The 16,925-nt window shown below is 40.1% G+C and overlaps 3 protein-coding genes across 3 annotated transcripts; all 3 read right to left on the bottom strand.

The window, feature by feature from the left end:
- Positions 1 to 7,732: 7,732 nt before the first annotated feature.
- LOC108782227 (uncharacterized) lies at positions 7,733 to 10,081 on the bottom strand. Its single transcript, XM_018550448.1, has one exon. It carries the CDS (start codon positions 10,079 to 10,081, stop codon positions 7,733 to 7,735), a length of 2,349 nt encoding a protein of 782 aa, XP_018405950.1.
- Positions 10,082 to 10,112: 31 nt separating this feature from the next.
- Positions 10,113 to 11,369, bottom strand: LOC108782226 (uncharacterized). Its single transcript, XM_018550447.1, has one exon. The coding sequence runs from the start codon at positions 11,367 to 11,369 to the stop codon at positions 10,113 to 10,115; it is 1,257 nt and encodes a 418-aa protein (XP_018405949.1).
- Positions 11,370 to 11,407: 38 nt separating this feature from the next.
- LOC108782225 (uncharacterized) lies at positions 11,408 to 12,640 on the bottom strand. Its single transcript, XM_018550446.1, has one exon. It carries the CDS (start codon positions 12,638 to 12,640, stop codon positions 11,408 to 11,410), a length of 1,233 nt encoding a protein of 410 aa, XP_018405948.1.
- Between the last annotated feature and the right edge of the window lie 4,285 nt (positions 12,641 to 16,925).

Here is a 16,925-nt window from a genome sequence, read left to right as displayed (position 1 = left end):
TAAAACAATATAGTTTATAGGCTCATATGATTAAACAAATCAATTAAAGAAGACTCTCGAAAGGTTCAAATAACAAGAATAATCAGACTAATGAGAGCTATTTCAGCTGTTGTTAGTGCGATCATATATAAGATATATTAAAGTGTGAATATTATATATACGTAAGTAGTTCCCCCCAATTGCGCGCCGAACGTTCGTCGAACTTAAAACGCAAATCTAATCAACTACCGTAGTAATAAAATAAAACAATATAGTTTATAGGCTCATATGATTAAATCAATATACTAAGAAATAATAGCCAATTAAGAGCCAACACAAGAACGTCGTGTGTAAAATTTTTAATTTAATAAATACAAAGTAATTATAAACGTTTCGACCCTATATTCGGGTCCTTATCAATATATAAATATAGATATTAATGTAATAAAATCGCAAGCATAAGATGTTGTTCAAACTATCAATTTCTGTTCATCTAAGTGAAAGCTTAACTGTAAAAATTTTTTTAAAAAAAGCGATGTTTATATGAAGTTAAAATAGTCTAACATTTAAAAATTAAAAGACTCACATGATTGTCAAGAATTGATTGTGTCGATAGCAATCTCATGTTGAAATACTGTAAAATTCCATTAAACTGTTCAGAAAACTAAAGGAAAAAATAAAAAAACGAATCTAAATTAAAAAATATTATGAAAACAATATCAATGTAATACTCACATGAAAATCTATAAAATTATAAAATTATATATAAGATGTTATTCCTTCAAGATTGAAATGCAAAGTGATCGAAACATGAGCAGTATAATGGAAAATTGTACACAAAGTCAAAAAGGAAAAATCAATAAACATTACATCATTAAAAGAAAGAAAGAATCACAATTAAACAAACTTAAACAGAGATAATTGAAAACAACACGAATTATGAGAACAATTCAGTATATAAAGGATTTAAATTTTGAGTGTCATTTTTAAGATTTAAACCATTCTTTTGCATATTAATATGTATCATTTCAGAAATAAGTCTTTTATTAAAGGTTTCTTCTTTGTCCAAAATATGTACTGAATTCCAATTAAAATCATGAGAAGATTCTAAACGATGTTGCGTTATGACAGAATGTTGAGTAGTATTCCTGTTAATATGATTTCTATGTTCTTTAATACGAGTTATTAAACTTCTACTAGTTTGCACTACGTAAGAACAATCACAATCATTGCAATCAATCTTATATACAACGTCATTATGAAGATGGTAAGGTAATTTATCTTTCTGTACTTTAATAAATCCATTGAGTTTACTAACACCCTTATAGGCCATTCTCAGAAGAGGTACATTTTTTAAGAAATTACTAATTTTTTCAGATATTATAGGAATATACGGGATGATAAAATATTTATTTTTTTCTTTTTCGTCAATAGTATTTACAGTATTATTATTAGTAGTCATGTGATTAAATTCATCAAATTTTTTATGTAGTCTTTTTTTTATAGTGGAAAAAATGATATCCAATAGATATCCATTTTTTAAGAGGAATAAATATTTTATCATCCCGTATATTCCTATAATATCTGAAAAAATTAGTAATTTCTTAAAAAATGTACCACTTCTGAGAATGGTCTATAAAGGTGTTAGTAAACTCAATGGATTTATTAAAGTACAGAAAGATAAATTACCATCTTCATAATGACGTTGTATATAAGATTGATTGCAATGATTGTGATTGTTCTTACGTAGGGCAAACTAGTAGAAGTTTAATAACTCGTATTAAAGAACATAGAAATCGTATTAACAGGAATACTACTCAATATTCTGTCATAACGCAACATCGTTTAGAATCTTCTCATGATTTTAATTGGAATTCAGTACATATTTTGGACAAAGAAGAAACCTTTAATAAAAGACTTATTTCTGAAATGATACATATTAATATGCAAAAGAATGGTTTAAATCTTAAAAATGACACTCAAAATTTAAATCCTTTATATACTGAATTGTTCTCATAATTCGTGTTGTTTTCAATTATCTCTGTTTAAGTTTGTTTAATTGTGATTCTTTCTTTCTCTTAATGATGTAATGTTTATTGATTTTTCCTTTTTGACTTTGTGTACAATTTTCCATTATACTGCTCATGCGTGCGTGCGTGCGTGCGTGCGCGCGCGCGCGTGTTAACGTATGTAGCGCAATCGGCGCTGTGTGCGTGAGTCGATGATACGAATGCAAGTGAACGAGTGAGAGCGAGTGAGATGTGTTGCTCGCGGCGATGTTACGACGGGCTACGCCAAAAAAAAGAGACGGGCTCGCGATGCTCCTTTTTTCTCGCGGTGTCGGCTAGCGCGGCTGATCAGCTGGTGGTTATCTAATTTTAGACTGCCGGCGCGGCAGTCTAATTCCCGTAACGCGCGGTTATATGTGCCTATTCGCGGATCGCGTATTCGTATGTACAGGCGATGACCGGCGGCCGAGAACGCTCGGCAGAGGTGGAGAACTCTCCACCCCGGGCGAATACCGGTCAATCGCAGTGCGGATACAAGATGTTTTTCCGCGCTGGCCAACGGTCGAGTACGCTCGACGGAGGCAGAGTACTCTCTGCCCCGGACGTTGGTCGTTGCGCGCTGCACCGGAACGGCTGCCGGGAACGCTCGGCAGAGACAGAGTACGCTCTGCCCCTCGGTTCTTGCTGTTCGGTGCTATGAGGCGCCTTTGCGATGCCTACCGAGAACGCTCGGCGGAGCTGGAGAACTCTCCGGCCCGGTGTTATAGGTATCGTTTTTCGGCTCTAGGATGTAGGATTCGTGATCGGTATCTGGTCGGAACAGGAATCACCCGTTTCTTCGTAACGCGGCATTTTTATACAACTGAAAATGCCGCGTTCGTGGGTCTTCGTATTCGCTCGCGTTTTCCCGTTGCCCGGGCTTCGCGACGCGTGGGACTAAGTCCCAGCAGTGGGAGTCCGCGGCGATCGATCTATTCCGATCTCGCTCGACGGTGCTCGGCGTTATGCGGCCGTTACTGCCGCTTGTACCTGCGAATTATGCTTTTGTTTTATCGGGCACTATGCGCCCTCATCACTGCATTGCGCAGCAATGCAGCGGCGTTCGGCTGGGTGGTGTGTGCCAGAATGGGGGGATGCATCGTTACAAATTAAGATCTGCACGATATATCTTGACGATCGACTTGAGTCAGGCGTACTTTCAAATACCCTTGGCGAGGGAAAGTTGCGAGATAACGGCATTTAGTGTTCCCGATAAAGGATTATATCATTTCACGCGGATGCCATACGGGCTCACGGAAACTCCGGCTACATTTCAGCGTTTGTTAAATAAATTAATTGGCCCGGAGATGGAGCCTTACGCGTTTGCCTACCTTGACGACATTGTAATAGCTACGCCACTTTTGAAGGACACTTAGAGTGGCTCGAGCGAGTTTTAGATAAGATTTTCGATGCGGGTCTTCAAATCAATCCCGATAAATGCGAGTTTTGTCGTTCTCAGGTGAGATATCTGGGATTCGTGATGCAAAGGAACAGCCGTCAATTCCAAAAAAGTACGACCTATCTTAGAATATCCCGTGCCGCGTAATATTAAGCAATTGCGCCGGTTCTTGGGAATGTCGTCTTGGTATCGTTGATTCATCCCACAATTTACCACTACGGGGGAACTGTTAACGAGATTACTGAAAAAGAATCAGCGTTGGGAGTGGGAAGTCGAGCAAGAGAAAGCTTTTGAGGAAATTCGCGCTCGGCCGCTCCTACCTTGTCGTGTCCGAATTTTGACGTTCCATTTGTATTGCAGACCGATGCTAGTTCTGTTGGATTAGGTGCCGTGTTATCTCAAGTTAACGAAGACAAAGAGACTATTATCGCGTTTGCGAGTCGCGCGTTATCGGCGGCCGAGACGAGATATTCGGTCACAGAGCAGGAATGTATAGCAGTCATTTGGGTAATACGAAAGTTTAGACCTTATTTAGAGGGTTACCGATTTACTGTAGTCACGGATCACAGTAGTTTGCGTTGGCTCCATCATTTGAAAAATCCTACGGGAAGATTGGCGCGATGGGCGTTGGAACTCCTAGAATATGATTACGAAATTGTGCATAGGAAAGGGGCGCTACACCAGGCACCGGACGCCTTGTCGCGTATGTTTGAGGGTGACACCGAGACGGCGGCGGAGATTAATAACGTGTGTTTAGTCGCGGGGGTGGAGACGTTGATTTTAAGAGACACGGAGGATTCCTGGTATAGGGATCGTTTCCGAGAGATTTCGGAAAAGCCCACGGCTTTGGGGGAGTGGAAAATAGTGGATAGCCAGCTATACTTTTTAAGCCCTCGTGCAGTGATCTCCGAGGTTGAGGATCTGAATCGCTGGAAATTAGTTGTACCGCTAGAGTTACGGGCGGAGGCTTTGCGCGAATCGCACGATGTTCCGCAGTCGGGACATTTAGGCGTGGAGAAAACGTATCACCGTTTATCAATTGCTTACTAATGGCTTCGTATGTTTCGAGATGTAACGAAGTATGTTAAACAGTGTGTAGTCTATCAGAGTACAAAAGTCGAACAGGCGAGACCGGCATGTCTGATGGGGCGTCGCGTGATCGAGGATCCGTGGATGATCGTTGCCACCGATATTATGGGTCCGTTGCCGAGGAGTAAATCAGGTCACGCGTATATTTTGGTCATTCAAGACTTGTTTACGAAGTGGGTGGAATGCCGTGCACTGCGGGCCGCGAATGGAAGAAATATCAGAGACGCTTTTACAGATTTGATTCTCTCGCGATGGGACACACCAAGGTTTTTGCTGACCGACAACGGCACAGAATTAAATAAGATTTTGCGAGAGTTTGCTTTGGAGAACTGAATTAAACATACGACGGTGCCGCCCTATCACGCTCAAGCGAATCCGGTTGAGAGGGTAAATCGAGTCCTTAAGACAATGATTGTCTCTTTTCTGGATCGCGATCCAGTAAGTAAAGCTTACTCCCAAACTTTCAATTACAATTTTAATTTCATAAAAGTTGATACAGTTTATTTGTATAAACTAAAATACAGTTCAGAGGTATACATTTGTATTAAATTATCATTTTGTTTCAAAGCTTAAATATTGAATGTATTGACATTTAGGGTTGTTCAAATTTAATTTTATAAACTTAAATCATTTATTGTTGTTATTTTAACATCCGAGCGAAATTATTTATACATATGTATGTAGATAACGTTATGTTTGTCTAAAAAACTAAGTTAGCCATTTCTAAAACTTGCTATTTTATAGTTATGTCGCATTTAACTTTCCACATCTCGTGTATAACGTTAGATAATTTAAGATAGTAGCAGAAAAATTAGTAACTAGTATGTTAAAAAGATTGGAGTAACAACATAATACGTATGTATGTATGCAGATCGGACCATTCCAACTTCCTGCGAGAGTTGACGGCGCAATTTATAGTCATTTTCTCTCAGAAGAATTACCAGAATTACTAGAGGATGTATCACTGGAGAGGCGACAAGTTATGTGGTTCTAGCAGGACGGAGTACCTCCGCACAATGCAAGAAGCACACGAGAAATTTTGAATAGGAAATATCCTAATATGTGGATTGGTCGCGGAGGTCATCGAGCGTGGCCAGTTAGATCACCAGATCTAACGCCGCTCGATTTCTTCCTATGGGGAACAATAAAGGAATATGTGTATTTCATACCCATAAATACTAATCGAACTAGGGATCTCTCGTTCTGCGTCTCTCTGCCTTTTACCTAACGCGCTACACCACGAGAACTTCGCCGTTTTGATGTTGTAACATTGCGTATATAACTGAATAGACTTATTCTAAATGTAAGAATATATTTTCTAAATTTATACGTGTGTTATATTTGTTCCAAGATAAGATGTCGATCTTATTTTATTCAAGGATGTAGAATTAAATTATCGATTTTATTTTAAAATAATCTTAATTTTATAATATATAGGGTTGACTAAAGATGAAGTATGTCAAGAACATTTTTTTCCTCAGTATTAGAAATCCTTTCTGTGAGTGAGGGAGCGAATGTGTGGGCGTGGGTTCGTTTTTGTCTTTGTCTTTTGTTTACTCTTTAATCCGATTGGCGTTAATGATGTTGAAGAATTAAGGCTGGTGAGCACGAGGCGAGTACTATGGTGGCAGATGACGCTCGTCGAGAACTCCTCGGTCTGTTTTAAGGAGGGGGGAGTTGTGACGTGACATTTTGTCAGTCAAAATATATGAGTCACTTTTCATAGTAATATGTATGGAAAAAAACCGTTCGGATACCATTACCTAGAAAAAGAAATCATAATAAATTTCTTAATACTAAACATTAGAAAGAAGCATAAATGATGTAAAAGAAGACTATTCATTCATTTTTATGTACGTTTATTATAAGGTTAATTATACATAGGGTGTTTTACCTGTGATATTACTTCAGGTTCGTTATTGTATGTTTCTTTCTAATGTACAGTATTAACAACTTTATTATGATTTCTCTTTCTTGGTGATAGTATCAGAAAGGTGCTTTTCCAGTATGTTTACATTGATGTTCTCTAAATATACATTTTATTATTAAAGATAATGCAATAGAAGTGAATATGTATGAAAATAGTTTAAATTAAAAGCCTTTAGTCTTTTATTAGTCAAATTTCTAATTTTTGTTTGAAATTCCGGTTTTGAGTTGGTTATATAAAAACCTATGTAGTATTATTATGAAATTAGTTCATAAAATTTTTGAAAAAAAATGACTGAAATTATTTAAGTTATTTATATATTTTGCAGGTACACAATTTAAAGGTAATTGATCAAAATGGTGTTCAATTGGGAGAAGGAAATACCGTAAAGATACTAGATGATCAAGGGACAATAGACACAAAATGCAATGTACTTAACAACAGTCAGTATATATTAAACGATAATAATACTGTTTCGTGTGAGATGGCCGTGCCTCGCGTTGTAATGTTGCGAAGGCTGTCCCCACACGTTTTCCCGGTGTGAATCCTCTCGGGAAGCGTGGTCGAAGAATATGTATTCCTCTGCAGTTGAGGAGGCTGTTGCCAACAACGGATTTGCGGCCACTGACTATCGGTGGAGCCGCGGAGGGATCTCCCAAATGATGCAAAGGCACTTAGAAAGTAAATACTTGACTTTATCAACTGCACGAGCACGCACGGTGATACAGGGATCGATAGCTCTTTAGAGAGCGTAACGGTAACAATTAAATGATCGCCATCGACGGTTACAATGGTAATAATAAGAAGGATCCAGAAGGATCGCAATCGAAACGGTAACGAACGGATCGCACAGGACTCGCACGGAGAGAGGGAACGAACCGCGGGCGAAGATAACCGAAGAGTCGCAAGCGCGTCGCGAACGATAAGAAAGTGCCAGAGCAGTGTCCAGTCACGCTATTGGTCTAAAGATAACGCGAGCGTTAAATGTGACACGCGCCAACTTACGAAATATCGAACAAAAGCCGCCCCCGTTGAAAGGACTTACTTTCAAAATAAAAATAGAAATAGAAAACGACGGCTACATGACGGTTGTAGATGGCGATAATACTTATGCTAAGTCTTATGACTAAATCACATATATTTGGCTGTTTATATGCAAAACATATTGACGGTAACTAATATGATTTCGCGTGAACAAAGAGACGATTCGACGCGAACAAATTGATATGGCGGAATGAGAGAAAAATATAATCGTAAAATTAACTTATTTTTAACACACGAAATGAAACGCTAGGTTTCTATTGGTAAGATAGCAAGCTTGGTTAATGGTCTAGTGAAAAGACCCTTTGTGGTACGGACGGTAGCGGTCCGCACGTTGCCATCAGTTCCTGGATGAACTTCTTCAACGCGACCCAACAACCACTGGAAAGGTGCTAGGTTCGGCTGCTTCAGGAGCACCATTTGGTTGGGTGTCAGCTGATCACCCTTGTTTGTCCTCCACTTGGATCGCTCCTGGAGGGTATGCAGATATTCTTGGCTCCACCTGCGCCAAAAATGTTGTCTGACTTGTTCGACACGCTGCCAACGTATTAGCCTATTCTCATTTACATTAGTTAAATCCGGATGAGGGAAACTATTCAGCGCGGTGCCAATTAAGAAATGTCCTGGGGTCAAATAACTAAGATCGTTAGGATCTTCGGTTAACGGAGTGAGAGGGCGTGAATTTAGAATGGCCTCTACTTCGCAAAAAATTGTTTGTAATTCTTCGAAAGACAAGGATGTCTTCCCGACTATTCGGATAAGATGACGCTTAGCGGCTTTGACTGCAGCCTCCCACAAACCGCCAAAATGAGGCGTGTTGGGAGGAATGAATTTCCATGTAGTTTCGTGTTCTCGCAAGGAATTAGCTATTTGTGTTTGCGTTTGGTCGTCGCGTAAAATATTAAAGAACTCTTTGAGCTGACCATGAGCACCCACGAACGTCGTTCCATTGTCGGAATAAATGCAAGACGGCTTTCCTCTGCGAGACACGAATCGCTTTAGTGCGGCTATAAATGTCTCAGCCGTGAGGTCACTAACCAGTTCGAGATGCACGCACTTAGTGGCGAAGCATACGAAGACAGCCAAATAAGCCTTACGCGTGCGAGCATTGCGTGCTTTAGATTCTCGCAAGATGAATGGGCCTGCGTAATCGACGCCGCAGTGCGTAAACGATCGCGAAGCATTAACTCGTTCGGTAGGCAACGATGCCATAATTGTTTCAGATTGCACGGGCTTGCTTCTAAAACATGTTACACAATTTCTGATCACCTTTCGAGTGGCGGATCTTAGAGAAATTGGCCAGAAACGCTGCCTTACTGCTGCCATTGTAGCTTGCGCGCCGGCGTGAGCGTTGCGCTCGTGCTCTTGCTCTATTATACGCTGAGTTAAAATGTCATCGCGTGGCAATAAAATTGGATGACGCGCGTCAGAGCTGAGCTCCGAATTTACTAGTCTGCCACCCACTCGTATTAAACCATCGCTACAAATGAATGGGGATAAAGCTAGTACGTTACTTGTTGTATGAAGGGTGCGACCTTCCTGAAGGTTCTTGTATTCTGCGGAAAAGACTTGACGCTGTATGGATTTGCACATAATTTGCAGTGCGGTTAGTATGCCCTGGGGGGGCACGAAAATTGTAGGTTCGCTCGGACGATGCGATTTGAAAAATCTTAAACAATATGTGAGTATGCGACACGCTTTACTGAGCTTTGAATGGTCGCGCAGTAACTGGTGCACAATTAAAGAATCGGACACGGCGACGGCCGTGAAGCACTTCCTTTGTTCGGGAATGTTCTCCAGGGAACGCGTGAAACCGGAATCGGGCCAAAAGCTAGAGTTATGCTGTAGGTAGCTAGGCCCATGCCACCACATACGAGAGCTTATTAGTTCCTGTGGGTCGAGACCGCGTGACAGGAGATCCGCTGGATTGTCGGTCGATTTTACATGATGCCAATCGTCGGGATTGGTATAGTTTTGAATTTCTCCCACCCTATGAGCGACGAAAACTGCCCATCTTCGCGACGGGGAGGATATCCAGTTGAGAACAATCGTAGAATCCGACCAACAATATGTTCGGATGACGGTTAAATCGAATGTCGACCGAATTTTCTGAATTAACCTGGTTAATAGTAGCGCCGCCGAAATCTCAAGGCGCGAAAGTGATAGCGCTTTGAGGGGGGCTACGCGAGATTTTGAGCATAGTAGCTCGATTTGATACGTATTTTCCCCGATTTCCGACCGGATATATACACAAGCTCCATAGACCCGTTGGCTTGCATCGCAAAAGCCGTGTATTTGACTGGAATCGGGGGATGCGACATGCTTGATACATCGCGGGATGCTTAGTCGATTAATATCAATCATTTGTGCTTTGAGCTCTGACCACCGCGCGTGAAGCTCTTGCGGAACCGATTCGTCCCAGTCGATACCCAGCTGCCAAAGCTCTTGTAAAATTAGCTTTGCCCGCACGACGACTGGACCTACTAGACCGAGGGGATCATAAAGTTTGGAAGTATCGGACAAGATGGCTCGCTTGGAAATTATCGCGGAGTTGTCCCCGGGGTTGTAAGAGAAACTGAATGCATCGCTAGAGCGCATCCAATGAATGCCCAAGATGGACGATTCCGAGTTATTGGGGATTGCACCTACCGTACCTACCGTATGTTACGGTGGAAAGCTCGTATGTTGCCACTGTAGAAGTGAAATCATCTCGCCAAAGAATGCGCTGATAGCGTGTTTGTGACGGATGCACTAGAATTTGGCGATACATTTTAACGATATCGGCCGAAAATGCGAAACGATGTGTACGAAATCGCAACAGTATAGTAAATAGATCTTGCTGTACGGTAGGACCGACCATAAGCGTGTCGTTCAATGATATGCCAGCCGCGTCCTTGGCGGAGGCGTCGAAGACAACGCGAAATTTATTGGCGGCGAGTGCCTTAACGATGCAATGATGCGGTAAGTAGAAGGACTTTGGATCCTCGGGGGGGTCGGAAATTAATTTCATATGACCTAGTGTATTGTATTCATTTATGAATTGCGAATATCGCGTTTTTAATTCCGAGTCGCGGCTAAGACGCCTTTCAATGCCACCGAGGCGTTTTAAGGCGATCTCCCTAGAGTTAACGAAAGCGTCAGGCTCGGACTCTTTAAAGGGAAGTTTGACAATGAATTTGTCTTGATCGGTTCGAGTCATGTTTTCTAAAAAATGTCGCTCACAGTGAGCTTCCTCTGAGGTATAATGATTGGAAACCGCCGAGATGTTCTCTACGTCCCAAAAACGAGATAATTGCTCGTGCAACTGCTTGTTGCTTATTGAAGCATGAAGAGAGTGCACATGTGAAGCTGCTTTCGGTGCAGTGTGCAATCGACCCGCCAATATCCACCCGAAGCGTGTCTTCTGTAAGGTAGGATGTGAGGGCGTTGCCTTGATTTGACCGATACAGAGCAAGCTCCAAAAATGTTCCGCGCCGATTAAAACGTCTATCTCAGACGAGACGTGGAACTGCGGATCGGCTAATTCGAGATTAGCCGGTATTTCGAAGGCATTTCTTTTAAGCGTGAAAGCCGGAAGTTTGCCGGTTACATGTTCGGTAACAATGCAATCGACTAGAATGCTGAAAGAATTCGTGCGCGAGTGCAGCCGTATTTCAGCCGCTTGGAAGGCTCGCGTGGTAACATTGTTTATTCCCGAAATTGAAATGTCCGAGGAACGTGTTTTGATATCGAGAGGGTCTGCGAGGTGCCGCGAGATAAAGTTAATCTGAGAGCCCGAATCTAATAAGACACGGCATGCTCTGCGACAACCGTTTGCGTCGTAAACATAAGCGAGAACGGTCGAGAGCATGACGTCGCTGTGATCCGGAGTCGCGAGACCGCTCATGACAACGGGAGCAGGAGAGGTGGCTAGAGCCGGCGCGTCTACTGATCCACGATCACCTGATTCGGAGATGTCGGACTTGACCGACGTGGCAGCAGCAAGGTGAAGCAACGTGTTATGCTTGGCCTTGCAAATTTTGCAATTGCCAGAAGAGCATTTATTTGATGTATGATCCACCGTAAACAGTTAATACAAATTTTGCGCTTTTTGATTTCCGCAATCCTTTGCGGAATGGGTAATGCTATGAGCTTTTCGCAATGATAGATGAGATGCTCGCCCTTACAAAAGGAGCATTTTATTTTTATAGAGGCAACACAAGATTGCTGCTTCGCGCTCGATTGCGACTGCGACCGCGTGTTTACATTCTTGGATCTACTGCTTGTCTCAAGAGTTATACACCGATGAGCAACAAAATCCGTAAATTGTTTGAGTGTAGGCAGAGCGGGGCCTACCAATGACAATTGCCACTCTCGCGATGTGAGCGCGTCGAGCTTATTGCTTAAAATATAAACAAGTAAATCGTCCCACTGCGCTGTGGGGCGTTTTAACGCCTGAAGGGCGTGAATATGTCGAGTAGCACCATCCGTGATCTGACGCAATTCAGCGACGTTTTCTTTCGCCATGGTTGGCAAATCTAAAATAGCTTGTATATGACTCTGCACAATAGCGCGTTTGTTATCGTGTCGTTCCTTCAAAAGGTCCCATGCTACTTGGTAGTTTGTATCGGAAATTTCCAGCGAGCTAATTACTTTGAATGCATCGCCGGTGAGAGAAGCTCTTAAATACTGCAACCTTTGAACAGGACTTAACGACGCGTTTTCATGTATAAGAGAATTAAAACTGTCGAAGAACGGGCACCACTCGTCATATTTCCCGGAAAATTTCGGTAATTCTAATTTCGGTAGTCTTATGTGGCCGAAAGACTCGCGGCCGACGACACTAGAAGACCACCGTGACAGAGAGGCTGCGACGCGTTGCGCAGTCGCGGGATAGAGCAATTCGCGTATTTGAGCACATAAAGCATAATGAAAGTCTTCGAAGGGAGCGCGATGTGCTTCTTCGGATTCGTCGATTAATTCTAAGTTTGTTTGAACGCTATCATAATCTGTCCAGTACCTGTCGAGTTTAGCACGACGCTCTTCGAGTTGAGCCGCGATTGACGGCGTAACGGACGCGATAGCTTCCGTAAATGTACGTATTCGCGTGCACGCGGCGATAATCATTTCGTGCCTGCGCTGGAGCGACGCGGCGTCCTCGTTGTCAACTTTCGGCATGACGAACGCAGAACGATAAATAAACCCGTTAAAATTGACTTGATTACTGGCACCGGCACTGAGATAGTTGCTCTCACCTTACAAAATTGAATGCGTGTGTCGCACTATGATGGCTGCGTCGATGATGCGTCAGATGATGCGTTGAAGACGTCCTCCCAGAGAGCGATGAAGACTGCCGAAGACCGCGTGACGTCGCAGGATGATGCCTGTTGCTCCGATCGCGTGGCAATGGCTGCTCTGCGCTGCTGGGCCGGATGTGCCTTGACGTCGCGAGAAACGACTGATGTACCTCGATGCACCGAGAGCTATGTTTGCGAGCCTCGGTATGTCGTGGTGAAAAGGTTATAGGCTGAAGAGCAGCTAACCTTGCATGTCTCGAATCCCCGATGAGAATTTGCGTGCTCGGCAGAGTGCTAATGGCGGACCTCGAGTACTCGTCTCACTGGCGATGGCGAGCCCCGGCGGTTGCTCCGCAATATCAGTGGCAAATGATTACCGCTGAATCCGGCTCGAAGGACCAATTTGTTTCGTGTGAGATGGCCGTGCCTCGCGTTGTAATGTTGCGAAGACTGGCCCCACGCGTTTTCCCGGTGTGAATCCTCTCGGGAAGCGTGGTCGAAGAATATGTATTCCTCTGCAGTTGAGGAGGCTGTTGCCAACAACGGATTTGCGGCCACTGACTATCGGTGGAGCCGCGGAGGGATCTCCCAAATGATGCAAAGGCACTTAGAAAGTAAATACTTGACTTTATCAACTGCACGAGCACGCACGGTGATACAGGGATCGATAGCTCTTTAGAGAGCGTAACGGTAACAATTAAATGATCGCCATCGACGGTTACAATGGTAATAATAAGAAGGATCCAGAAGGATCGCAATCGAAAAGGTAACGAACGGATCGCGCAGGACTCGCACGGAGAGAGGGAACGAACCGCGGGCGAAGATAACCGAAGAGTCGCAAGCGCGTCGCGAACGATAAGAAAGTGCCAGAGCAGTGTCCAGTCACGCTATTGGTCTAAAGATAACGCGAGCGTTAAATGTGACACGCGCCAACTTACGAAATATCGAACAAATATAAAGATATTAGATCCGAGTACATTGAAAGTTCTTGATGCCAGTGCTACTACAATCTTGAACTTACATTAGACGAGGCCAGTATACATTATCCCAACTTTATGTCTGATTTGACTCAGACTAACTCGAACATGTACTTGAACACCTCATTATGTATGCCAAGGTTAATTTTTTATATATAAGAATTCTTTTAAATTTAATACTCATCTTTCGTGATTTACTTTTAAAATTATTCTATTTAAATACATTTTTTTCATTTTGTTTTTAAATTAATTGTGATATAATTTTTTTGAAGAAGAATTAAGTCACTTGGTTTCGAATAGGAAGATCTTGTAATAAGAATACAAAGGCATATACTGAGGTTTCATTGTATGAAGATAAAGATAGTATCATATGGGTTTTACTTTTTAATTTAGTAGAATCTAAATAATAGTACTATATGAGTTTTTAAAGATTAAAGGTACCACTTGTATTCTACTTTTTAATTTGGTAGAATTTAACTTGGCGCCGACTGTTGATATCAAATCTTGTATACAAATGATAAATGTCATTAAAATTAAGTAAGTAATAAGGTAGAGTAACTTGGCGCCGACTATTGATACCAAATCTTTTATACAAATGATACATGTCATTAGAATTAAGTAAATAAGGTTAATATCACGTAGGTTTTTAAAGATGGTTCTACTAAATAGCAAATGCGATTAGTCAGTTTCACAGTTGATTAAATAATTGACGTTGGTGGGACTGGCCCAAATGGTTTTTTGATTTAAAAACCTACGTGATATTACCCTTATTTACTTAAATCTAATGACATGTATCATTTGTATAAAAGTTTTGATATCAATAGTCAACGCCAAGTTAAATTCTAATTACTTACTTAATTTTAATGAGACATTTATCACTTGTATAAAAGATTTGATATTAACAGTCGGCGCCAAGTTAAATTCTATCACCAACGCCAATTACTTAATCGACTGTGAAACTGACTAATCACATTTACTGTTTAGTAGAACCATCTTCAAAGACCTACGTGATATTATCCTTATTTACTTAAATCTATTGACAGTTTGTATAAAAGATTTGATATCAATAGTCGGCGCCAAGTTAAATTCTACTATTAATAAGATTCTACTAAATTAAAAAGTAAAACCCTTGTGGTATTATCTTTATCTTTATATACAATGAAGCCTAGTATATGTCTTTGTATTCTTATTGGAAGATCTTCCTATTCCAATCCTAGTGGTTTCTTCTTTAAAAGAATTATGTCATAATTAATTTAAAGGCAATTAATTCAAACACATTTATTCCTCCAACCAAAGTAGTAGTAGTAATTCCAATCAAAGTAGTAGCAATCTTCCTTGAAAACGTTATTATATTACAAAATTGCATTACTTTATTCATCTCAAGTGTTACCACAATAAATTAAAGAAGTAACAGTACAAAATGAAAAATATTAATTTAAATAGAAAAATTTGTTATGTAAAAACACTTGGCGCTGCTAGATCGAATAAGAAAAACTATAAAACCACCTAAAAGTTACAACTAGTAGTTTTTTGAACATGGCCGGAGACACTACTGTGTTTCCTGACTATTAATATATAAGAATAGACGTAAAGGTAATGATAATTTGAAAATATAAGAATAGATGTAAAGATAATGATAATCTGAAAATAATAGCAAACTTAATCTGAATGTTACATTTAACAAAAATAGAATTTACTGTTTATTCCATTACTTTTGAAAATAACTTATCCCAACCCATTTAGTGGTGTGAAGTAGCTCTCGCTTTGCGTTAGTACACATGTCTGCATTACTGTACGAGGATTTCGACTTTCTACGCGAAATAAGAACTACCTCACACCACTGAATGGATTGGTATGGGTTAGGTTATTTTCAAGAATAGTGGAGCTCCCCCACAGGGGGGGCGGAACCTACTGTATCTACGCATGTTATTTTTTTTAATTAAAATGAGAAATCAAAATATATACAAGTAAATACGTTTAATTATCATTTTCATACCACTTGTGTTTTACTTTTTAATTTGGTAGAATTTAACTTGGCGCCGACTGTTAATATCAAATCTTGTATACAAATGATAAATGTCATTAAAATTAAGTAAGTAATAAGGTAGAGTAACTTGGCGCCGACTATTGATATCAAATCTTTTATACAAATGATACATGTCATTAGAATTAAGTAAATAAGGTAATATCACGTAGGTTTTAAAGATGGTTCTACTAAATAGCAAATGTGATTAGTCAGTTTCACAGTTGATTAAGTAATTGACGTTGGTGGAACTGGCCCAAATGGTTTTTTGACCAGCAGCACCCACTCTTAGCGCTTTTTCTACCTTTTTTTTAAAAAGGTAAGTTTATATATACATACAAATGATACATGTCATTAGAATTAAATAAGTGTAAGGATGGTACCTCTTAGATCTTTAGAGATAGAATTTTTAAAGACTAGTTAATTAAACGATATATTTTATGGGAAAAATCCATATTATATGATCTTTTATACAAATGATAAATGTCATTAAAATTAAGTAAGTAATAAGGTAGAATTTAACTTGGCGCCGACTATTGATATCAAAACTTTTATACAAATGATACATGTCATTAAATTTAAGTAAATAAGGATATCACGTAGGTTTTTAAAAAAGATGGTTCTACTAAACAGCAAATGTGATTAGTTAGATTTACAGTCAATTAAGTAATTGGCGTTGGTGCATTTGGCCCAAATGTTTTTTTACCAGCAGCACCCACTCTTAGCGCTTCTTTTACCTTTTTTTTTTAAAAAAAGGTAAGTTTATAAAGATAGTACCAAATGGGTTTTACTTTTTAATTTAGTAGAATTTAAATAATAGTATGGTTATTTACATGGGTTTTTAAAGATAGAATTTAACTTAGTATAACCAACTCAAAACCGAAAGTTCAAACAAAAATTAGAATGAAGATAGTATTACATGTTTAACATACACTTCAAAATCTTGAATCAAATATAGTGTTCTAGGTGAGAGATCAAACTATAACGGTTTTTTATATTTTAAAAACCCATAAGATATCAATATTAATTTTAAAATTCTTATACCAAACTATTTTAACGTAATACATTTTATTATTGAAAGATAATGGAATGGAAATATTCCATTATCTTATATTGACCATTATCTTATATTGGAAATATTGAATATGAATATGTTCAAGTGCATG

The sequence above is a fragment of the Cyphomyrmex costatus genome, unplaced genomic scaffold (genome assembly GCF_001594065.2).
Source record: "Cyphomyrmex costatus isolate MS0001 unplaced genomic scaffold, Ccosl1.0 scaffold970, whole genome shotgun sequence".
Taxonomy (NCBI): domain Eukaryota; kingdom Metazoa; phylum Arthropoda; class Insecta; order Hymenoptera; family Formicidae; genus Cyphomyrmex; species Cyphomyrmex costatus.
The sequence above is the reverse complement of the archived record's forward strand: the minus strand, read 5'-3'. Positions and strand labels throughout refer to the sequence as shown.

What these genes read in the sequence shown, in the direction of transcription:
- LOC108782225 (XM_018550446.1), bottom strand. Translation starts at nt 12,640, where the DNA reads ATGCCGAAAGTTGACAACGAGGACGCCGCGTCGCTCCAGCGCAGGCAC.
- LOC108782226 (XM_018550447.1), bottom strand. Translation starts at nt 11,369, where the DNA reads ATGAGCGGTCTCGCGACTCCGGATCACAGCGACGTCATGCTCTCGACC.
- LOC108782227 (XM_018550448.1), bottom strand. Translation starts at nt 10,081, where the DNA reads ATGCGCTCTAGCGATGCATTCAGTTTCTCTTACAACCCCGGGGACAAC.